At 46.0% G+C, this 25,188-nt stretch overlaps 1 protein-coding gene across 12 annotated transcripts in view; it reads left to right on the forward strand.

Annotated features, from left to right (window-relative positions):
• The first annotated feature begins 629 nt into the window (after positions 1–629).
• Positions 630–25,188, forward strand: part of LOC146182567 (uncharacterized) — a 115,056-nt gene continuing 90,497 nt past the window's right edge. The window contains exons 1-3 of one of the 12 annotated variants that reach the window (XM_084608852.1): positions 630–737; positions 3,712–3,801; positions 7,505–7,619. In XM_084608852.1, the coding sequence (XP_084464978.1) occupies positions 3,712–3,801; positions 7,505–7,619 (205 nt within the window). In that variant the 5' untranslated portion in view covers positions 630–737. The other 11 variants (XM_084608859.1, XM_084608858.1, XM_084608850.1 and 8 more) reach the window with 11 other exon arrangements.

Consider the following 25,188-nt stretch of genomic DNA (forward strand, 5'->3'; position numbering starts at 1 on the left):
ACGCACGCACACTCTCTCTCTCTCTCTCTCTTTCGCGCGCACGCAAATAAATTTTGCGCAATCCTTGCTACAAACGAAAAGCGAAATTATTGCTCTTATGTACAGTATTACAGCATTGCACAGTTCGCCTTAATGCTGTCGTGCTGCAGCTAAATGGCAGAAGAAAAATCGAGTGCTGATTGCATGCGTATACACATACATATATTACTGGCTATAAGCGCCAACACTGAGAAAGGAGCTTACCTTTGGGTGACGCATCGAACTCTCGTGAAGTCGGCACAGCTACTTCACGTTGTCAGCCGAGATCTCTCCAACTTTTTACAATCTTGTTTCAAGTATCAATGTCAGTAGCCTCCTTCCTCATGTATGTCGCTGAGGTAGCGTCGCAAAATGAGCACCTGACGTTCAGGAGCGTTACTCATGGTCGCGAGGAAACAGTGGAATGGATAGAGAAGATCGAGAAGCGCGCGCGCGGATCGACGGCCGAAAGGAACGCGCGGAGCGCGCTTTTTTATGGTATGTATTTTTTGCCGACGCCATGGCGTCATTGATCACGTGACAAGCAAAAGCCCCGCCCCTAGACCGATTTGGTGTGAATGTAGCATCACCCGCCTTCGCTAGTGTAAGGATGCTGTGAAATTTGTCTTGTTTGTGTCGTCCTCCCGTCTCGTGTACCGTGTCGTGGTTTGTACTGCGTGCAAGCTTGCCGCTTTCTTTCTTGTCGCCTCGTTGTAGGTGTAAGTGTTATTGCGTCAGCTGTGCTCTTTTACGTGGTGAGAGATAACAGCAGTGGCACTGCTATTATCTCAGTGCATTTAAACTGTTCAATGAATAGTTTATTCTGTTTTTATGTTAGTGGTAGCTGGCGCAACGCGCAGTTTTATGTCCAGGGCATTTGAGAAAAGGTTGATTTTGCGGCTTTTTCAGGGAACCTGCATTGGCGTCGGCAATTTTACCGGTAATATTGCGTAAACTAAAGCTGCTATAAGTGCACCATGTAATTTGTGCTACCGGTCGTACGGCCGATACCAGTTGCGGACGCTGCCGTCACCGTGTTTGCCGTACGAAGAGGCATTGCGTCGTCTAGCCATGGGATACTTTCAAAGAACAGCGATCGAATACATTAGATCGTGGATCGGATATCATTTTGTGGGTAAGGCTCGGTTTACGGAAACATTCTGTAGTTCCTATATGAAGCCGAATCGTATTAAAGTTTTCAACAGTTGCCAAGGTAAAATGGTGAGCAGCTATTTTTTTCTCGAGCCCGTTTCAGTAGTGCATTTGAAGAGTGCATTTTTCTCAAAAAGTGGCTTTCAATAAGCATATTTGTCAGTCGGCGATCCATTTCAATGTTCCGTCAACAGTGATCGGTATTGTGCAGAAAAAAAAAGGAATGAGACTGACGGCCAAAAAGTGCCTGAATTGAACTTCTATCTTGCGCCGGTTTCCTTGCTTGCTTCGCCTGTGACTTTCTTCCTATGGTGCCAATGAGGCAACTAGATGAGCAGAGCATAAAAGGAATAACGCCCTCGCGGAGTCACATAGCTGGCTGATAAGGAAAGAAGATGCTACCCACTTGAAGTGATATAAAAGGTCCACATCGCTCTGCATCCACAGAATTCACTGTCGATCTCGTCACCTTTGGAGCTTTATTATTTATGGGAGCTATTGATAGTGCAAGCACAAGCTTTTCAAAGAGGTGATGTCCAAAGCTTTTCAACTTGTCTGCACATTTATATTCTCTCATGAAAATGCTGCATACTTGTGCAAATTTTCATTTGTTTCCTTGCAATGAGGGAGTTGTATGAGCTTGCTATCTGAATTCACAATTGGGCATATTGCAAAGTAAACATTGTGCCAAAGACTGATTTTTGCCTCAAGCAGATGATGCAGAAAGTCCTGCTATTCAATTATAGCTGGTTTTATCAGGACCATTTTGCAAATGTCAAGCAATTGAAAGCGTGAAGGGGCACTAAAGTTGGCTTGCATTAGGCAGGCAGGAAGCTTGGTGGTAGAAACGGCTATTATGCTGATGATGTGTTGCAATATCTGCAGTACCGAATTTGAACTGCCTGCTTTTTGTGATGTGTCATGCACTCTCTTTTGCTTCGTGGCTTTCAGCAGTCACCATGCGCTTGGCAGGGACTGTCCTTTTCCTTGTGCTATGTCATGAAACAAAACAATTTGAATTATTTGGCACAACAGCTCATACAGTTCAAAATGGGTGCCATAGTCGTGGCGGCACGTCATCAGTTTCAGATTTGTGCAGAAAAAATCAACAGATTTTCTCGCATGCGGGACTTCAGAACAAGCAGGTTTTTTCTAATTTGAAAAATGGATATGGCATCGTCTTGACCGTGGCTTCGAACTTCCCGTTAGTATTAACCACTCAACAGTGCTAATTTAAAAAAAAAGCTAATTAAGGGGCTTTGGTTTTAGCTGTGTAGTTAGTTTTGACAGCAAATTAGGTCTGCCATGGCAGAGAATTTGTTCCTGAATATTTCATGCAGACTATCTTGCGAAATATTTTTATCCCAGAATATAAAGGTTTTCTAGGTACATCCAAGTTTAGAAGCGTTGTTTGTACATACATTGCATTATGGATGCCACAGGGTTGATGCACAATGTCGAGAGGGGCACTAGAGCTAGAAAAAAATTACTTCTAGTGCTATTAGTGGGATGCTGTTACAGAAACAAGGCCAAAAGAATGACGGAAGCAATCTTTCATCATAATTTTTGTTTCATTACATTGCCTCCTAGGCTGGCCCATCGTAATGTAACAGTTGTGTTCTGAGATGTTTTATAATTTTTTTTTGGGGGGGGGGCTGTTTGTGATTGGGTTGTGCTTGTCCCTGCTATTGGCAGTGTTTTTTCAGTTAGCCCAGTAGATCTGAACAGAAAAAAAAAATGTGTCCTTAATCTTACTCCCTTAGCTTTAAGGGGACCGTAATTAAAAAAAAAAAAGTTTCACTGTAAGAAAAAATGAAAACATAAAGTTTCCTCTTCTATATATGTAGCAGTTTTGATTCTATTCCAACCTCCTTGTACAGATGTGGACAGAAGTAACACGATATGGTCTGCTGAATCCAAGGATGTGAGGGCTGCCTTTCAGGGGAGGGGAAGAGCAAGGCACCCATGTACTGAAATTTCCATACATTCTTGGGTAGGAACTATCATAGAAATTGCCTGCTATGGCAGTAGATATTAGTGCACTTCTTCATGCCTCCCATGGCAGTAGATGTTAGTGCACTTCTTCATGGATAAGCAATGTTTATTTGGGTTAAGGAATGCGTAACTGCTGAAATGCCTGCTCTGTTTGCATCTACACCTGCCGGCTTTCTGTTTATTTTTTTTAATCCACTTTTTTTTCATAAGGTTGCTGTGCACACCTATCCCCTGGTTGTAAACAAACCACCAGCCTCCCTGCACAGTTCTTCGCCTTTGCGATCGGTGCAGCCGGAGCTGACCTCGGGAGGCCATGCGACAGATGGCGGTAGCTGTCAAGTGCCATTTTGCAGGTGGCTGCATCTCACAAGGACATTTTCAACCAGTAGCAGACGAATTTTTAACCACTCCCAGAGGGCTCTACATTTTGGGAAAAAGGCGAATTGGAACAAATGCACCAATGTGCCTGAGGCTAAAAATATCATTTAGCTCTTGTAGTGAGTGCGGCAGTACACAAGGTGAGCCATGTTCTCTCTTGCGGTGCAGATGGGCAAGGTGAAGTTGAAGCAGGTCAAGGACATCCGAGATGCGGCCATGCCTGCAGTCTACACCAAGTTTGCTGGTGCACAGCCGTTGGTATGCTTACAAAAGGAACTGCATGCACCTGGGTGGATGCTAATGAGGTTTTTATGCCCTCTTTTCCTGAAAGAAGTAGAGAAACCAAATATTTGTTTTGCCTTTCGAGTGATATATTAGGAAATGTGAACATGCACACGGCTTGGGTGAAGGAGTGGTAAATAATTTTCATGTGACTTCTTTCATGTGGTTTCATTTGTAAACACCCAACGATGGCTGTGACATCTCGGACCCATTTGTGTCACATGAGACACATGAAAACTGTAGTGTGGTCACTGCTTTGCTACTTGGAACAGCCCTTATGCAGTCTTGCCAAGGGAACTTGTCTCATGACATCATAAAAATTCAGTTATATATTCTGGCACCGGTGAATTCCACATCTATTGTCTTTCACATTATTCCAGACATCTTGTTGTCTGTACTCCTTTAAGGGAACCTTTTCCAGGGAGTGTCTTTTATCTGTTCATTCGGCGTCGGGGGTTATACTTTGAAGTGCAATCTTTTGGGCAACCTTACAGATGGAAAATTGCAAGGACATGAGGACAGCACGCACTGAGCATAACTTTTATCTAGTATACATGCAAACGGGGAAACCCAGGCATGAGAGAAGGATGAATTTACACTTATGCGCCAACATAAATGCCCCCTGTTCGGGATCACAGACGCATGAAGGACTGACCTAACTCTGAGCCGGAAACTTAATCATTATGACCGAGTGTGTCTGACAAGTGGCAATCAATTTGGCATGGCCAAGAAGTGCGGGGTTCCCCCTATTTTTGTCCTTTGTTTCCTCAGTTCGCTCTTTTATGAAGGTTCTGCCTAGTACGGATTTCAGCAACAGTTGGCAGTCTTGTAGTAAAGTTGAAAGTCTGCTGTGCGGGCCATCCTCGTGTCATTTTCCTCTGCTCACTTCATGTAAGACTACGCTGCCCTTGGTGTCCCACTGCATCATGCAGTGGCATGAATGTTGCTAAGCAAGTGCACCTGCACTTTGGTTATTGACCTCTCATTCCTGTATGATAGCATAGTGTATAGTTTTGGTCACTTGTAGCAGCTGTCTTGCTTTGGTAATTTTGCCTTGCAGAGGAAGTGGTTGCTTTTTGAATTAAGTAAACTAGCCAGGGTGGAAACAGCTGAGGTTTATTGACGACTCAGGCCACAAGCTGAATTCTGAATGCAGGTAACGGTAAAATATGAATATATTAGTATGTAGTAGGGGGGCTTTCATGTTTTCCAAATGGTGGCAAAAGGTCGCATATGTTACCAAGTAGTTGTAAACAGTGGCAGTACAGCTAAAAATTAACGCCACTGCTTGGTGTGATGGGCTCGCAGTTGTTGTTAATGTTGAAACAAGTTTAGTTCAGCAACTGCCTCACCAATTACTAGCACTGGGCCACATTATATGCGTTTGCCTCACTATGGTATTTGTAGTTGCTGTTGTGGCAGAAAAATCACTGGAGCTACTCTGCGATTTAGGAATGACGTTTTTAGTACTTGACACAAGGGGTGAGATTGAGTTGCATTGATGACGAGAAAGCAGTTGTGTGTGCTGCCCAGACTTGCAGTGAGAAAATCAAAGAAGTAAATAGTATGCCTGTTATAATTGCGCCAAGTGTCCATTTGGGTGCCATACAGAAAAACAAAAAAGCACCTACAAGGTTGATCAGAAAGCTCATCCACGTTCCCATCTGGAAGCCAATGTCGCACACCAGGGCTGCACCGGAACCAAACTATAAAAAAAATCCAGTCTGACTTGAACCCTGTGTACCAAACCAAACTTATTACCCTAGAGGAATTTTTAAATTCAGTTACAGTCACTTTGAGCCAAGCAGGAGCCATAGTTGTATACTTTTGGAATGTGTGTAACTCATCTTTGTTCGTTGTTAAAATATAGCTTATTGGCCTGCATTGATGTTGCATATTAATGACACTACTTGCACTAAAAATGGCTTTTGCGAGTTTCTATCACCGGTTAATTTGGCACACCTTTTTTGTGTGCGAATTCCAGATGCTTCAAAGCATTGATTGCAGGGTACTTTTTAGTGTAGAAATCAATCGAATGGCTAGACAGATTAAAGAAGGAAGAATCTCTTGTTGCTGAACAGACAAAGGATTGAGTTATTGTTGTGGGGTAAAATAATTGCATGGCGAACGTCGGCTGCCTTCAGTGGAGAGACACGGTGGCTTAGATACTTGCTGTGTACATGGCATGCCTTGCCACACCTATGCTAATATGCGTGAGCAGGAGGCCAATATACATCTACAGTGTTACGTCTCGTCTGCACTATAAGTCTTGAGGTGCAGTGTACATTTTTTTCTCTTGAAGATAGCCATTAACTGTTGTACTATTTCAGTAGCTCTCATGTTGAAGTGGTTACTGCCCGGCATTTCAGTTGGAAGAAGCCGCTTTTATTTTTTTGGCTTTTTTTTTACTATATCAGGGTCTTTACTCTATTAGTTGTTGGTGATGACATGGTCCTGAAGATGCTAAACACTCTGAAATACCTTCCATCTCTCCCTTATCTCTTCATATAATTTTTTTCAGTTATAAAAATGTTTTACATCTTGTGGAAGTACTTTTTAAGCATGAGGACAAAGTGGCTACAAATACAACCAAGTATGATTTAATATAAAACCAAAGTCTTGCATGAACACGGTGTCACTTTTTGCCGTTTCTGTCCTTTAAAAGGCAATAAATGATAAATGCGCGTGGCAGTCAAGTGCTGCAAGACCGCACATGCTGCATCTCCATTTCTTGCCTCTGCTGCCTCATGCTTTGTGCTGCACTGTACTGTGAATGTTTGCCCAATTCTCCGTCTTCCCTTTTTCTTGCCGCACTTTTACTATCCTTTACTTTCTGAACGGACTGCACCGCCTCCTTTCTATGTTTGTAGACAGCTTTACTTTTTTTTTTCTTACACCCTGCGTGCTTTCCCTCATGGCTCCAAGGCTTTCGTAAAGTAGGCTTCTCCTTAATGCTGTAAAGCCTGGTGGTAAAGCCATCTAAACGAACACTCGGTGTTATTTTTCTGATTCCAAATACAAAAAATCTTTGCCTCGCGATTATAGGTAGTGCACGGGCGGCGATGTCATATCGTTGGAGTTGCCGCTGCAGTCAGGTGCAGTTTACTATAACCAATTTTTACCAAAAATGTCTTTATTATTAAGGGGGAAAATTGTACAGTTGTCTATGGAGGATGAACTGGGACTTCAGTTTCACCTTACTATATCAGAGTTTACTATAACAGGGCTCTACTGTATTCATTTATGGCTTCTGTTGTTATTCTTTCCACAAGATCCAGCTCTTGTCCTGCAGGGGACAAAATATTTTCAGTGGCCCGGGGGTGTGATGTCAGTGCACGCCAGGGAACCCCAGGTGGTCGAAATTTCCGGAGCCCTCCACTGCGGCGTCTCTCATTGCCTGAGTCGCTTCAGGACATTAAACCCTACAAACCAAACCAATCAATGGGTCACAGTGCAGTATTAGCATGTATGAGCAAAACATGAATGGTGACACAGCTTCTGGTGCCATTACTTGTACATTTTTCTTTCCAAAACAGGTGGAAAGAAAATTAACAGGGTTAATGCTGACAAAGAGAGCAGTAGTCAAGATAGCGATACGACTGGGGCAGGATATGCTGTGCCGAAAAAACATGAAGCAAATCATAGTTAGGAAATTGATGAAAGTGAATTCGCTTCCCAGGCTGCCATGGTGGCTGTAACGAGTGTTGCCAGTCCAGACTCCCTTGGTGTCCTCGGAGCAGGGCCCAAGACCAAGAAGGAGAAGCGGAAGATCCGTCACACGGCTTTCATGAAGAGTAAGAGCAGTTCTTTTTAATTTTTTTTTTTGCTAATGCGTGTAACAGTGGAAACTGCTTAATCAAGGTAAATAACAGCAGTTATGCTTGAACAAATATCGCAGTGAAGTATCATTGAGGCATACATACATCATGGGATCATGATGAAACCGCCTGCCAAGTCAGGTTTAATAAAGAATGATATCTAAGTTATTTCATGGTGGAATGGGAGGGATCCCGTTGGACCACAGAAATCCATATGTATGTCACCAAAATTCTTATTTTTTTTTGGCTGGCAAAAGTTGGGTAAGTGAAACCTTTAAAATATTTTTAGACACCTAATTTCTAGTTGCGTGTTCTTTCTTTGCAATGATGTGTAGGACATTACTGTACATGTGCTTCGTTAAAGCTTCAAGTTGGGCTAGTTGGCAACGGCTTGCCCAAATGATTTTCTTAGTGGTGTAATAACAGACAAAAATGAAGACGATAAACTAGGGACACCCACCAGACTGAAACCAGGTTTTACTCAATACATGCATGAACATGTACAGCTTTCGCTGAGCACACGCAGGTGTCTTGTCATCCACAACAGGTCTTGTGGCAACCTCCTGCGTGAAATGCAGAGAACCAATTTCTCAACGTCGGGGAAGGGGTGCTGACACACGTCACCTGCCTTGTGAATTTGAAAGGCTTCAGTGGTTTCACATCAATTTCTCTCAGCATGCATCACAGACTTAGCATTATAAACTGGGTAACAATGTTTCACCAATTCAGTCCCCCTGCCAGTGATACAACAGTCCTACAATGTTCCCTTATTCACGAACGTTCCTGTTCTGCCTATTACAGTACAACCTCGATAATTCGAACTCGGTTAATTCGAAATCCCGGATAATTCGAAGGTTTTCTGCGGTCCCGTATTTTTCAATGTAAATTTGGCCGGATAATTCGAACAGGCGGCCTGCGCCAGCCCGGTTAATTAGAAAATTTGGACTGCTATGCGGCAATGCCTGATCCATGTTTCGCCGCAAACCCGGCGAAACGACGGCCCTACGGAGCCGCGAGGCAAAGCCACATAGTAATGGTGATGATTTATAGGCGAAGCGCCCCAGCCGGAGCACTCTCTGCACAAAAATCGGTCCACAGTGCGCCTCGCGCACCGCCGAAACACGCGCCTGCAGAGAAGACGTGCTTCACTGCAACACGGCGGGCATACCGGTTTTTATCACGTGACCTCGCCCCCACTCCATCCCTTGGTGTGCTTCACCCACTCTTCCCCCGTGCCTCCGACGCTGCAAGTACGCCACCATCACTGCCGCGCCGGTCTCGCCTGCGCCATTTCTTTGTGTTGTGCGCTGTGGTTAGGGGTCGGCTACTGTGCCGTTTTTTTTGGGCGGGGCTGTGCAGAAGTGCTAGCTTTGTGACCGTAGCAGTGCAGAAATGCCGAAGTACAAGACTTTAACGCTGCAGCAGAAGTTCTGCTTGATCCAGAAAGCAGGCAAGAGCGCTTGTTCGAAGACCGAGTTGGCCAAAAGGCATGGCGTGCCCCTCTCGACGTTGTCCACAATATTGAGCAACAAGTCAAAAATACTAGAGGCTTACGGCAAGACCTATTCTTCGAAGCGGTCACGAGTGCGGGCTCCTACGTATCAAGATGTGGAAGCTGCTCTGCTTCGCTGGCTGCAGAAAGTAAACGCTGCCCACCTTCCCGTCAATGGAACACTACTGCGGGAGAAGGCCAACGACCTAGCTCTACAACTTGGGAACGAGGAATTTAAGTGCAGCAATGGATGGTTTTGCCGTTTTAAAGAACGCAATAATTTAACCTTTCTCACCGTCTGTGGTGAGAGCGGCAGCACTAACGAGAGCGTTGTCGAGGATTGGAGAAACCACACATTGGCGCCGCTGCTTAGCGAGTACGGTGCAGACGACGTTTACAACCTTGACGAGGCTGCACTTTTTTATAAGATGCTGCCAACAAAAACATTCGCAGTGAAGAACACCGCCATCAAGGGTAGGAAACAGGCCAAGGACAGGATTACTGTGCTGTTCGGCGTAAACATGTGCGGTAAACACAAGCTGCCGCTACTGGTCGTCGGGAAGACGGGGAAGCCTCGCTGCTTCAATAATGCGCGGCTGCCGCCAAAGGATGAACTCGTCTACAGGCACAATAAGAAAGCCTGGATGACAGGTGCAATATTTGAAGAGTACGTGCGGCAACTTGACCGCAAGTTCGCGGCCACGGGCAGGAATGTCCTATTTGTCGTTGACAACTGCCCGGCACATGGCGACATCCCACATCTCCAGGCCATCAGGATGGTATTTTTACCTCCGAACACCACTTCGATCTCACAGCCGATGGACCAAGGCGTCATTCACCACACTAGGAAGATTTATCGGTACCACATGCTCAAGCGCATGCTCCTTTGCTACGACAATGCCAAGGAGTACTCCATCGACCTCCTCGGAGCCATATGCCTCATGGTGTACGCTTGGAAACAAGTGGAGCCCACATTGATCAGGCGGTGTTTTGAACACGCTGGTTTTTCTAGTGAAAGCACTGTTGATGCCGATGCAGACCACCCATGTACTACTACTCTTGACGAAGAAGGAGCAGAGTATTGCGACCGCATCAATGCGCTCTGCGCAGAGGATGAGTCCAACGCAGTCGGCTTCGCCGAGTATATCAACATTGAGAGCGAAGAGCAGACTGGCTACTCTGACTTGAGAGTGAGATCACTGCTGGTACGAACATGCGCGATGACAGCGACGATAGCGACGACGACACCGACGAGCCTCCCCGAGCACCTGCTCTTGGTGAAGTTATCGGATCGCTGAACGTTATCCGCAGTTTTGTTGAGTGCCGCGGTGGAAGTTCAGAGATGTTTCGTCTATTTGACCAACTCGAGAGCATGACCTTAGGATCCGCAAACTACCGGACGCGGCAAACCAGCATCTCTGATTACTTTCAGTAGTAATTCAAAATATGCCGAATAAAGGTAACACGTTCCTGCAACAAATTTTTTTGCCTAAGTCTTATTTCTTGGTGTGTTCAGTTAATTCGAAAACCCGCTTAATTCGAAGATTTCTCGCGGTCCCGATGACTTCGAATTAACGAGGTTGTACTGTATAAATTTTGCCCCAGGCAAGTGACACGATGTACACAACTCTCGTTCTGCGTGTCACAAGCTTAGTTTGGTGCTTTTTGCTGCAGCATCCATGGCTGCAGAACATAGCCGTGTCAGTTTCTCAGGAGAAATAGGGGCTACAGTTCACAGCTCCTGAGAAGCTGTAAATGACCTCAGGCATGCCTTGTTGATTTATGCGCAAGACGCCCTCAAGCTGACTACATCTTTTTCATTACTGCATGGGACATACATTTAGAAATCTTCAGTCATGTAGAGGTTTCAGAAATCTCTTTATACCAAGGAACCAATTTCAAGATGCAGCTCACTCCACTGATGTTGGAGAAAGTAGGGTGCTCACCCAGATTTTCGGCACTGGAACACCGCAGGAGAAACGGTGCTGTATGAAAGTGGAATAACATGGTTTTTCGCAGGATAGAAAAGGTCCCAGGGAACTGATAAAAACTAATTCATTTTGTTTTGCGGCCTTGTTGTGAAGTTCTCCACTACACGACAGGTGTTGACACATTTTGGCTTTCGTATGGTTGAAATCTGGCAGATCGGGCTACGATTCTCTGGCAGACGTGGTGAAGTTGGTGTGCAAGCGACAGTTGCACCACCTCTGCTAGGTGAAGGTCTAATATGGCTCGAGACGCTGACTCATTTTGATGAGCAAAGGTCAAGTGAAGTGTGGAGGTTGTTTAGAAAGCATGGCATGCTTTACCTTGTTCGTGTGCAATGCAAATATGCAATTATAGCAAAGATCATTGTGAAATACCTAGATGGCTTTTGTGCCCTCGTAATATCAGCAACGTCGGAAAACAGCTTAATCGTCTTAGCAAGTAAGCTGGTTTACGAATATTATTTGTAAACTTGTAGATGGTCATTAGTAATAGTTACCATGTCACTTTTTAGGATTGCTATAGCACGATTACATTGAGTGCTCTGACAAAACAAATTTTCGCTGTTGCACACCTTTGTCAAGAAAAGTAGCTTGGGTGTGCGCAAAGCAACACCCATCACTCCACAACACTGCGTGGCACAGGAGCCATCAGAGTGTCAAGCACCTTAGCAAGTCAGAGAAGGTTGCGTGGCACGTGCAGTGAAGAGAGGATGGTGGTTATAGGCGTCGCTTTGCGGCATGCACTTTTCGACAAGGTCGTGTGGCAGCAGAAATACGTCTAGTCTCACTGCTCTGGGCTGTTCCAGTTTCGCGAGTGATATGGCCGTCTCTAACAGCTGGTAAACTTGGATAGCAATCAAGCACTTTGTAATATATGTGAAACTATCAGAAATTACCTAGTTGAAACAAATAACCTATTTTTCAATGTCCACCAACACTGGTACTGCAATGCTGCAGAAGCCATTTCAGTATCTTGGGAAGCCTATTTTTAAGCATTCCGGCTCACTTCCACTCTACGAACGAGTGCAATAGTGAATCTTTCCACGCAGTTTCTTCCAGTGTGTTGAATTTTTCGCAGTGTCTGCATCATTTCTTGAGGACATCTGATAAATGACCAACATTTTGGTCGTATTTGTTCAGTGGTAGGTTAGGCTATTGAGCTGTAATGTTTTATTTATAGACTTACTTCTCAATGGAAGGGGTCTGCTGCTTGTGTGATCTTTCACTGGAGCTGGGCACGGATTAAATGTCATTAGCTCATCTTTATGGGATATTCTCGAGAAAACGCAATCCAGGCAACCCTTGTTAACTCGAAGTAGTACTAGTAAGGACAGAGACAAATCTATAGGTGTGTGCCCCGCCACGGTGGTGCAATGGTTAATGGCACTCAACAGCTGTACCCTAGAATGTGGGGTCAAATTCAAGCCTTGGCGGCCGCTTTTCGATGGCACCGAAAAGCAAGGTGCCCATTGTGCTGTGCGATGTCAATGCATGCTAAAGAAGCTCAGGTGGTCAAAATTTCTGGAGCCCTCTGCTAAGACGTCTCTCACGGCCCAGGTCACTTTGAGATGTTAAACCCCGTAAACTGAACCAAATCTAGAGAAGTTGCTTTGAGGTAAGCAAGGTATCAAGAGTTTCTGTGTACTGATTGTGCATTTTGGAGGCCTTGTCTATCTGGCTTTGTTTTGCAGTGCAAGCTTCCCAATGCTATCTGAGCTCTTAGATGCAATATACAGTCGACGACTGATTTTTCAGACTCTCAACGGACCACGAAAATGTCCGAAAAATCGGGCAGTCCGAAGAAACAAATGTGCAGCAAAAAAGCTCTATTTATTGCCTATTCTTCACTTTGAGGCTGGAAAAAGTCATGAATGCTTTTCTGCACCACGCTCCGCTTCCGTGCTAACAGGTCCGCCTGAATTATGCTTGTATCAGCTCAGCTTGCGTCGGCTGCGCTGCTGCAGGTTAGTCATCGTCATCGTCACTCTCAGACTCCACAAGCACTTGGCGAATAATTTCTGCATCTGTGAACCCAGCGCACAGTTCCAACTCGTGGTCCACGTCTGTGAATTCTCAAAACGAGATGGCTGATGGAATTTCGACACCAGCAGTGCGAAGGTCGTGAATGAGCTGCTTGCTAACTGCCTGACAGCTGCTTGACGACGCTCTCCTCGTCTAAGGCAGCCGACTTTGTCATTCAGCACAAATCCCACATGGCGGAAGCAATTGCGCAGCGTTGTGGGTGCCATCGACTTCCACGCATCAGCGAGCATACTAAGTGCTCCAAGCAAATCGACAGAGCAGGTTTTCCCACTGTCGAGGCACACCACCACCGCTACCAACCACTGTATCACAACACCGACTCCGTTGAGTGCCTTCTTGCTGCCGCGTTGCATGCAAAAAAAAAAAAAAAAAAAAAACCTTATAAAATTCAGAAACAGCTTCTTGAAGAACTGAAGCCGATTCAATTAAATGTAAGCCACAGTAGCGACAGAACGTAGTTCTCGCATTAGCACGACCGCGGCTTGGCCTACTCGCTACGCTCGGCAAACACGCAGAGGAACAGGCAGTCGGAGCGATCACATAGAGAAAGGGATAGGGTAAAGAGCGGACACTTCCATAGGGCCCAGCGGCCAAACTGACTGTAGCGCACCAAGCGGCTGATGCTTGACGCACATCCGCTTTCGTTAAAGGCACGTAGTCTGAATGCTGAAACGCGCTGCTCCACGGCACGCAGTTTGAATGCTAGCAAGCGCTTGCCATACTGCCGTGCCCTGTTGGCACATTATTTCTATTCTGTACGGTGTGGTATAATTGTTCAATTTATTTTCAGCAATGAAATATCAAATTAGGTCACAATTACTGCTAATTGGCCACCAACGCAGCTGCGTCAAAGCCTTTGCCAAACAGCAGTATTGCACGAAAGATGCCAGGAGCTCTGTGAAATGAACATTTATTTTGCTTCATGTAATAACAAAACAGATACAGTTCTGTCACAGTTTGCTGCACGAAAGCGACCAGGAAGAGAGACAAAACATAGGATACATCAGCCCACGTGTACATTAAAAAAAGTAAGAAATTACACAAGGCAAGAAACAATACGTAGGTAGACAAATGTAGCATTACATGTAGATATTAATGGAAAATGATACACAAGAAAATAGACATACACAATGCTCAAAATATATTTGCGGCTGCCTCACAATACTATGTATTTTATTTTAAACACAGATTTCAAACAAATATACCTCAAGTAGTCTTGGGTATTATGCCACAGACACATTGCTTTTAGCTTATATGCGCACCCTTCCCTATACAATTGTGTTTTTGGATACGACCTTGGCAGCAAATTCCAGCAGACGGTCACGTCTTTCATCCTCAGCATCACCTTTTTCAGAATGTTTGAAGGGTTCCTAATCTCAAATATTCTGTAAGCCGGATATAAGCTGGAAAACATTGACTCATGTTACAAAGTGCCTTGTATTCATTTACAATGACAATGTAACTAGCACTCGTTCAAATACATAGCCAGAATACTCACCAGTGTAAATATAAGAATGGTTCCTCTATTATGCGCGTCTTCATAGCCTGGGTCTCTTTGGGACTGTAAATAGAAAGCAATCAAGCCTAGCTTGCAATCAAGCCTAGCTTGCAATATTCCGAGATGGTCAATTTGTTGGAATGTGAAAATATTTACTGATACAGTGAAAGCTCGTTAATTTGAACCCCAATAATTCGAATTTTCGGATAATTCGAACTACACTACTTGGTCCGGCCAAGCTCCATAGATATCTGTGTATAAAAAAGCCCGTTAATTCGAACGCGAGTCGGTTCCGCTACGGATAATTCGAACTATGCACCAAAAAAAAAAAGTAAAGACATACCTCCGCAATTGGAAGGCATATTTAGAGGCTGAGCATGTCCAATACGGGGACAGAAGATGGAAGTAGATAAAACCATGGAAGAGTGGGTAAAACTTAAAGGCGCCATGACCGGCGCGGCGGCCGGCGGTGTTGGAGGGAGGGCACGGCTGCCGCGGCAAGATCAGTGCATAGCCAGCATGGTCGCGGTGGCGGCTGCCTGCTTTCTCTCCTGTGCAACCTCCATAGCTCGCAACTAAATACTCGTTAATTCCAACCCTGTTAATTTTGAAATAGAGATAAGTACTGTCGGCGCGGTCCGAGCCAACGCCCAAGAAAGGCTATGATCACGGACTGGCACTATAGGTTAAACTTTCTTTTTTTTTTTTTTTTGCGATAGCCATCCATCCTTCCACCCATCAGTCGTCAACGGAAGCACGCAAGTCAGCTGCGATCATGACGCCGGCTTTTTTGGAGTGGCAGCAGAGGGCGCCTGCCCCAGTCGCCCATAGCATGATAAAGCAAAGGTACTGAAAAGGAGGCTTGCATAACCGGACAAGCGCTGGCACTTTGCCAAGTTCGCTCCCCCCCCCCCCCCTCCTTCTGCTGGAGCTAAAGTCAAAAGATAAACACGCGGTTATCACTGTTTACCTTTTTTAGCATCTTGGCGCACTGCCAAGAATTGTGTTGCAGACCCTGACAGCGTGAAACGGAGGGACATGCTAACGACTGACGCCTTTTTTTTTTTTTTTTTCAGATTTGTAGGCACAAGTCGGGGCTGGGTGGGTTCATTATGCGAGCTAGTTCGTTACGCGACTAAATACTGTACATTTACTGTAGTACAAATGGTTCTTGTCAGTTTTTTCGAGGCCATTCAATAATTCGAACGTTGGATAATTCAAACTTTTTTCCCGGTCCCGTGAAGTTCAAATTAACGAGCTTTTACTGTATTAATATTTCAGTAAACAATTGGGACATTTATTTCATGCCTATTAACACATTTTTCATGTTAAATAACAATTACAGTAAAAGCTCGTTAATCCGGATGTCAAGGGACCGGAAAAAATGTCCGAGTTAACCGAATTCCAGATTATCGAAGGGACCATGAAAATAACAAGAAAAAAGTACGGCGCATAAACATACCTTTATTGCATGAAAAACTGCGTTATTTTTGTTTGCCTAGTCGCTGGAATTTGCGCGGGAACGATTTTCTTCAACCCCATCAGGTGGTGGTGCGCACGCTCACTGTCGCGACACTCACACAAAATTCCTCTAGCACAGCGAGGGCCACCGCGGCCTCCTGCACGGTGTAACGTCGCGACGGCGGGTTGCGATCGTCTTCATCGGGATGATTTTCGTCCCCGTCGAGCACTTCCGATAATATGTCATCGTCAGTCAGCAGGCCAGCAACGGCAGCATCATAGTCTATCGCTACGTAGTCGGCAAGCTGGACACCACTAGGTAGGAGAAATTCAAAGCGCCTGTCATCCACCTCTTCGGTGTTCATATTTTCAGTGGGTTCTGGGGTATCCTCTGCAGTCACCTCTGGAGGAACGTCACAGTCATCAGGGCGGACAAACCCGCTGTGCCTGTAGGAGTTGGCTATGACCTCGGCCGGCGTGTTGTTCCAAACTTGCACTAAAATGTGAATTGCACTGAGGAGGTTTAGGTCATATTCTCGCCCTGCCTCCTTGCACAGCATCATTCGTTCTAGCACATGCTTCCTGTATCTGCATTTTACGTGCTGAATTATGCCCTGATCCAGCAGTTGCAGTGCAGCCGTCGTGTTCGGAGGAAGGAATACGAGCTCAATGCACTCCAGCCCTGTCACTCGGGTATGCGCGCTGCAGTTGCCCACTACAAGTAAAACCTTGCGCTTATTAGCGGAGAAGCGGCGGTCGAGCTGCCGCAGCCAAGCTTGGAAAATATCCGAGGTCATCCAGGCTTTTCTATTGGCTCGATACTCCACAGGCAAACGGGGAATGTTCTTAAAACACCTTGGGTTTTTTGCCTTCCCGATGACAAGTAGTGGCAGGTGCTCCGTGCCCGACATATTTGAAGCGAGAAGCACAGTGACCCTTTCCTTGCTCCTCTTCCCTCCAACGCACGGGTCACCCTTAAAGGTGATTGTTTTGTCCGGCAAGGCTTTGAAAAACAGTGCCGTTTCGTCGGCATTGAAAACGTCGGCAGGTTCAATACGAGCCAGGTACTGGAGAAGCTCGGTTGTCTTCCAGTCAGCAATGCGGCGTTCATCCACCGCTGCCTTCTCCCCACACACGTTTCTAAAGACTAATCTGTGCCTTTCTTTGAAGCGGGCGAACCATCCTTCAGACGCACTGAAAGATTCAATGTTCATTTTCTGTGCGTACTTGTCAGCTTGCTGACAGATCAGCGGGCCACTCAAAGGAAGCTGTCCGTCACGCATATCTGTAAACCACCGTAGCAGTGCTTCTTTCAGTTTCGGGTGCGCAGCCATCCTTAGCCTTTTTCTCTTCCCGGTGAATTTGCTGCTGTCAAACGCTTCGAAAATTTTTTCTTTGTTTTTCACCTAGTCACTTAGCGTGCTTCTCTTGACGCCATACTTTTTCATTACCTCTTGCCGAGAAATGCCTTCGGTCAGCTCCTTCAATATCTTTACTTTTCTTTCTAAATCATTTGCTGGCTGCTGTGGTCGTCTCGCTGGAGTGGCGGTCGCCATCACTATGAAGAACGACGGCGATGGCACAAGCACAGTCGACGAACGCAACGTGCACCCACAACACAAAGAATGAAGCAGCGTAGAGGCACTGTAGCGTCGGCGAAAGCCCCAAACCCATGCATCGGGTGGTGGCTGGCACCACCTAGCCACTGCTCGCTCATTCACTATCATCATCGTCATTCTCGAGCTCCTCATGCAGCTTTTGTTCGGTTTCGGTTTCTCCAACTCTCCTGCAGTCTCCTGCCACGCCGCCGGTTACGGCAAGGAGTATCGCGCGGCTCACTGGAAGTTGCAATAGCCTACGGGAGTTGTCCGAGTTAACCGGTGCGCGGCTAAATGCTTCCGAGCTAACGAGCATTTCACACCATTGAACTATACACAGTTTTGCCGGGACCGCGCCGCGAGTCCGAGTTAACCCAATTTCCGAGTTAGCGAGGTCCGGATAAACTAGGTTTTACTGTATATCGTTGTAGAAATACCTGATGTGCACATTAAATCACGTGAAATGGCTAGCCGAAAGTGAAAGCTCAAACCTATCGACTCCTGGAATACGGGATATTGGTCCGGACCTCTTGCACGTATGCTGCAATTGTCTCACCAGGACACACAGCAGAGACTGCCAAATCCTGGCAACAGCTGGAAAATTTACAGCAGAAATATATGTCATCGTGATACACATTTTACTGACACTGTGTAAACAGATTAAACACAAGAAATCTAAAGGAATAAAGTTACGAATATTGGTCAATGATTTATCGAACCTCGCGTGCATACCCACGTAAAATACACAAATCAAGCTACACGGCGAAAATTCCTACCAGTAATTTCCAAGCATTGCTCCATTTCCTGATGTTAGCCTTTTGATTTAAAAGCTGCATTGACAGCCGACTACGCGTTTCATTCCATAAAAATATTTGATACCTGGCGGCAACACAGGGGATACCACAGCGCGCGCTAGGTGCACTGAAAATAAATGCGTGAGTGGAATGCATGTTTTCAGAAACGGAGAGGACGGAATTATCGGCACGCCACTTCTTTCGTATCACGCAGTTTAGAAGCACCTCTGCGTTTCCTTTTCTATTGCCTTTTTTTTAAGCACGTTCCCCGTGGGTTTTTCGGTGCAGATGACGATCCTCTGGTCCTCAAGATTTTGTGCGGTACCCTTTTTTTTTTCTACCGTCTTAACAATAACGGTCTCGTATGTACATACAACGAGAAAACGCTCGTCTTTAACACATTAGCCTACTCTCGATGCTCAGATTTCACCCGGCCAACACATCACCTAAAAGAGATTGCGCACTGGTAAAGGCCATAAAAACACCCCAACATGTAAAACACAACGAGAAACCATGCAAAAATAACCACTAGGCAAACCAAGCAAAGAACGTCAGCTGTGGGTTCGCTCTTATCTAACTGTGCAGTAACCGGCGAGCCCTTGTTGCGCCATTACCGAGCACATATAGGCGTTCTCTTCACAACCGCGCCAGCCAGAGTGCTCAGCTAAACTGCTTGAAATGCAGAGTTTGCAAACAGAAAAACTATCTCACCTTGCCTTTGCTGGAAGCTGCCGGGGTGTCACGAACAGGCCGACCCATGACGTGCGCACCAGCGCCTGTTCACGAGCTGCGCAATTCAAGAAACCGGCCGGCGCGGTCAGCATAAACTGCTCGAAATGCAACGTTTTAAACCAAAATAACGTTCCTCACCTTGCCGTCCTGACAAACTGCAGTAGTTCCGCTTCGAAGGCCAAGGAAGCCACATTCAGACCTCACGAACACGCAGTCCGCGTAGACGGCCCTGCCGTTCCGCAGTCTGCTTTGGTCTGTGCCGACAGCACCCGCGCGCGCGGCGCGACAAATGCTGGTGGCGCCATTCATTTCGTCGTGCGTGAAGCTGTTACTAGCATTATCATTCATGCGTCATTTCCTGGGGCCAGATTTCGCCGAGTGTCCGCTCTTTACCCAATCCCTTTCTCTATGGCGATCACGCTAAAAGAAAAAAAAAAGCACTCCGGTGGCGAGCAGCGACGTCCCGGAAACGGAAGTTGCTAGGCAAATAATATAGCCTCGATCCAACGTCAGTTTAGCTGAGGAGCGGCCAAGACCGACTGAAATACAGACCTCCACAGATAGCACTGCTCCAGCGCGCACCTTCTAGTTCATAGCCTTCGCCGCTAGGGAACGAACACTGCTGGTAGCCTGGCGCTACTGTAAACCTGTTAATAAGAAGGGTCTATTAGTTCTATCATTTTTCTTCGTTGTTATTGTTTAATTATCTGTCCACGTGTAATGCACAAGCACCTGTTCTGCGCATGTGCAGCGAGTAACTGCAGGGCCGTCGCTCAAAGCGGAACTGCGGTATTTCTTCTGGCGAGAGAAAAACATTATAAAAATAAACATTCTCCGCTAAAATACAAAAAGCAAATTTTCAAAGTTTAACTCGGGCAAAGATCTTTTTTTTTTAATTTGGGTACAGTTTGTTTATATTAATTTGTGATTTGATGATGATGAAAATGACAAACAGGTCAACCGAGTGCCCTCAACGGCGAGAAAGGTAACGAAAGTTTGCACACGAGGTCCCATAGGACCCTGTTTTCTGTGCAGGTCTGTATTTCAGTCGGTCGTAGGAGCGGCACGCAAGGCCGGCACCGGTTTCGAGGCTATCGAAGGAAAAAGTAAACAAACAAGATGGCGGCGACACCACTCAAAATGTGTGGCAGTTGGCCCGGCTGACGCTTGGAATGTCTGAAAAATCGAATAGCCCTCCTTAGAGTGTCCAAAATTTTGAGCAGCGTAATACATTGACTTTATAAGGTATGTCCTGGGGCCGGGAAAATGTCCGAATAATCAAGCATGTGTAAAAAATCGGGTGTCCGAAAAATCGGTCGTCGACTGTACTATATCCTCTTCAGGCACATATTACTACGTTCTATTAGTGGGAAAAATCAAAATTTGTGTGCATATAGTCCCCTACTTAGAGACCCCTACCTCACAAAATAACATGAATGGCTTGATGATGCTCACATAAATTGAAGCCCTGTTCTTTGTATGCCTAATCTGTTTTTCTCTATCATATGATGCTATTTCCACAGCAAAACGTTTTCTACAGTATCTTTTTGTAAACCATTCCGCTATGTGAGTGAGGGAACAGCTGCGGCACTTTGCTAACACTGTAAGAATTTGCCACGTCTATATTTATTTTTTGTTTTTAAAAAGTGATTAGGCGCGAAATGGTTGCATCATTCAGACATCCTGAATGTGGAGACCACTTTGAAAGGAGCATCCGCAACGACTTCTTCTGTGGTGTCGTAGCCAAGCAGGAATACAGTCGAACCCGGTTATATCGAATTTTGGTTATATCGAACTCACGGAATATCCCCTTGAAAATCCCATGTAAAAGTATAGGAAAGCTGCGTCATATATCGAACTCAATTTCACCGATCGTTCGATATATCGAACTACGCACTGGAAAGTTTGCCTTCCCCAAAGACGATCGCATCACTCTTGGCCGTTTGCCGCGTGACGTTTTCAAGCCACGCGCGGAAGGAATGAGCAGGGACAGTTCTGGACAGCGCCGCGCCCATTAGCCAAAGGCGCGCGCATCTGCAGTTATCGTTTCCCGCGCGCCAACACATGACGTTTCGAAGCCATGTGCATGGGTGTGCCCATTCTTTTGCCCAGCTCTCTCCTTCAGCACGCGCTACGCATGCGCCAAGCCAGCTCAGCCTGTTTTCAGACAGACGTGGGACGCTTTCTCCAGCGTCTGTTGGGAACCCTCCGCGCGCGGCGGCTGACGTGGCTATGGCGCCTGCGGACGTTAAGAAGCGGCAGCTCTCTGTTTTTTTTTTTGTTTTTTTTTTTGCGAGAGTCATTCTTTCTTATCGTTGTGCTGTACGCGCGACGTAGCGTAAGATATGGCGGCTGCGGACGTTAAGAAGCGGCAGGCTTTTTTTTTTTTTTTTTTTTTGCGGGAGCCGTTTTTCTTTGCATGTATGAATCAAGGGAAGCACGCCGTCAGCTGCTGCGATCATGACGCCCGCCCCAAGCGCGGCGTGATAAATCGAACCGGACTTGTGCAATCAAGCCATCACGGGCACTCTGCCAAGTTCGCTCCCCGCCACCGGAGGAGCTATAAAAAGATAAACGCGCCCTGACGTTATCGCTGCGCAACATCTTGGCACGCTGCCAAGAAATGAGCTGTGGATGCGACGACCGAAACGGAGTGACGCGCGCCATCGGCATGCAAGCGAAAACGCTCGCGATTTTCTGGCGCAGCGACACAGAAACCTTGAGCTGCCGCGGTGGCTCGAGCGGTGAGCGGGACGCAGTTCCAACAGGTTGGAAATTTTTCGCTCTGCCGCTGCCGCTCGTCGCTGAGATCGCTCGATCGCTTGCATGTGAGCGAGCTGGCCTTAAAGCATTTTTTTTTTTTTCAAATTCTCGGGCGCAAAAGTACAGAGAGGGTTCATTGTGCGAGTGGGTTGATTACGCGGCAAATACGGTATCGTTTTTTCGCATCGTAAGTGCCGTCACAAGCCAATTTTTGTATATCGAATTATCGATATATTGAACTTTTTCGCGATCCCCTTCGAGTTCGATATATCCGGGTTCGACTGGGGTCGTCCATTTCTAGCTAGAACACGGTCACTGCTTTTAAAGCAACATTGTATCTGACGCAGGCAGATATCAATGCAAAGCGATGCAAGCACACAGAGACACGGATATGCTGCTTCACATGGCCAGCCACTTTAGATTACTGCGTGGCCAGGTCGTATGCAATGTCGCTTTAAAAGCAGTGACCGTGTTCTAGCTAGAAGTGGACGAGGCTGTACATGCTGCGAGAGGAGCAGATCACAGTAGGGTATGTCTGCCAACATATATTCACTGGTCTCCCATATCTTTGGCAACTGAAGAAAAATTTCTCCTGGCTCGAAAACCCAGATCAGAATGGAGTTTGTCTTGAGCTGCGAAGATTTTGAAAGAGCTGGGCAGCTTTAACTAGTGGGCTTTGGTAAGTTAGATGAGTCATTGCTTCCTCGATTAAAACTGATAAGTGCAGCGGTTTGGGCAAGCTGGTGCGACATGCTGTGGGAGGAATGGCGCAGCAGGGAAAGTCCACATCTTCCCCTTCCTCTGAGAGCAAATATTGTCTTTGGTAGGCGTGTGCAAATAACGATTCTTGGGTTCGAAGCGAACACAGTCCACTCACAGCAGCTGAGTTGACTGCATTGAGTGTATCTAAGATTCATCGTAAGTATAGACATTCCATATTGCAGTTCAAAATACAATTCTAGACTTGTGTTTATTTCTCAGCTGTAAGCCTACTCTTCAAAATATGACCAATTACAGTGTGGTCTTGTGCTGCTCCCCAAGGCCATTGCAGCCAACAGGATGCTATCTATGAGGTGCAGATGGGAGTGCCAACAGGGTTCATGTGAGATTGCAGATCATTCAGTCAGTTCAGTCGTGTCCGACTCTTCGTGACCCTATGGACCATGTCACGCCACGCTTTCCGGTCTCTCACTATCTTCCTAACATCACATAACTTCATCTGCAGTGCCTCGAGGATGCCATCTAACCATCGCGTTCGCTGCCTACCCCTTCTCCGGCGACCCTCAACCTTTCCCAACATCAAATCTTTCTCCAGCGACTCCTCTCTTCTCATCAGATGACCAAAGTAGCTGAGCTTTAACTTTAGAATTTGACCCTCCAATGAGCAGTCAGGGTTTATGATCGACAATATCGACTGATTTGATCTTCTGGCAGTTCAAGGAACTCTCAAGAGTCTTCGCCAGCACCACAATTCAAACGCGTCAATTCTTCGGCGGTCAGCCTTTTTCACAGTCCAACTCTCGCATCCATACATCACAACTGGAAAGACCATAGCACGAGTTATACGGATCTTGGTTGGCAGACTAATGTCTCTGCTCTTTACTAGGCAGTCAAGGCTAACCATTGCTCTCTTTCCCAGAAGCAGGCGTCTCCTAATTTCATGGCTGCAGTCTCCTTCCGAGGTAATCTTGGAGCCCAAGAAGGGAAAATCTGTCACAGCTTCCACTTCTTGTCCATTGATGCTCCAGGACTTGATAGGCCAAGACGCCATGATCTTTGTCTTTTTAATGTTCAGTTTAAGCCCAAACTTCTCACTGTCTTCTTGTACGCGCATCAGAAGTCTCTTGAGTTCCACTTTACTTTCTGCAGTGGTATCATCCACATATCTAAGGTTGTTGATACGTTTTCCAGCAATCTTCACTCCAGCTGAAGACTCGTCCAGACCGGCCTTCCTCATGATGCACTCTGCATATAGGTTAAATAGGCAGGGCGACAGTATGCAGCCTTGCCTCACTCCTTTCTCAATCGGAAACCAATCAGTAAGTCCATGCCCAGTTCTGACTGTGGCCTCTTGCCCTTCATACAGGTTCCTGAGGAGACAGATGAGGTGAATTGGAACTCCCATCTCTTGGAGAGCTTGCCACAATCTGCTGTGATCTACGCAGTCAAACGCTTTCGCATAATCAATAAAGCAGAAGTAGATGGGTTTCTGGAACTCTCTTGCTTTTTCCATGATCCAGCGAAGGTTGGCAATTTGGTCTCTAGTTCCTCTGCCCTTGCGAAACCCAGCTTGCACGTCCGGAAGCTCCCGATCCACATACTGCTGCAGCCTACCTTGGAGGATTTTCAACATCACCTTGCTAGCATGCGAAATAAACGCGATCGTGCGGTAGTTGGAACAATCTTTGGCACTGCCTTTCTTTGGAATGGGGATGTAAACTGACCTCCTCCAATCCTGTGGCCACTGCAGGGTTGTCCAAATCTTCTGACATAATGTATGCAGAATGTTAACAACGTCATGGTTGAGGTTTTGAAGCAACTCAGCTGGAATGCCATCAATTCCGCTAGCTTTGTTCTTAGCAAGGCTGGCTAAGGCCCATTCAACTTCACTCTTCAGGATGCCCGGCTCGAGATCAGTAATCACAACCGTCTTATGTTGGGTTTGCACATTCGGGTCCTTCTTGTACAGTTCTCTGTATTCCTGCCACCTCTTCTTTATCTCTGAGGCTTCAGTGAGGTCCTTGCCTCGTTTGTCCTTTATCACTCCCAGCTTAGCACTGAAGCTTCCTTTGATATCTTTGATTGTCTTATACAGAGCTCTTTTGTTCTTTAATTGGCTGTTGTCCTCAACTGCTTGGCACTGTATGTTCAGGAAGGCATTCTTATCTCTCCTTGCTATTTTCTGAAAATCCGCATTGAGAACCTTGTATCTTTTTCTTTCCCCCATAACTTTTGCCATCCTCCTTTCCTCAGCTATTTGCAAAGCCTCTTCAGATAACCAGTTTGCTTTCTTGCATTTCTTTTGCTTTGGAACTACCTTAGTAGCAACTTCTTGTATTATATCACGAACATCAGTCCACATCTCTTCGGGCTCTCTGTCTTCTAGATCTAATTCTTGAAATTGATTCCTTACTTCCACAGCATATTCTAATGGAATTTGATCCAGATCATACCTG

This window comes from Amblyomma maculatum, chromosome 7 (assembly GCF_055883805.1).
Source record: "Amblyomma maculatum isolate TAMU_Amacu chromosome 7, ASM5588380v1, whole genome shotgun sequence".
In the NCBI taxonomy this organism is placed as follows: domain Eukaryota; kingdom Metazoa; phylum Arthropoda; class Arachnida; order Ixodida; family Ixodidae; genus Amblyomma; species Amblyomma maculatum.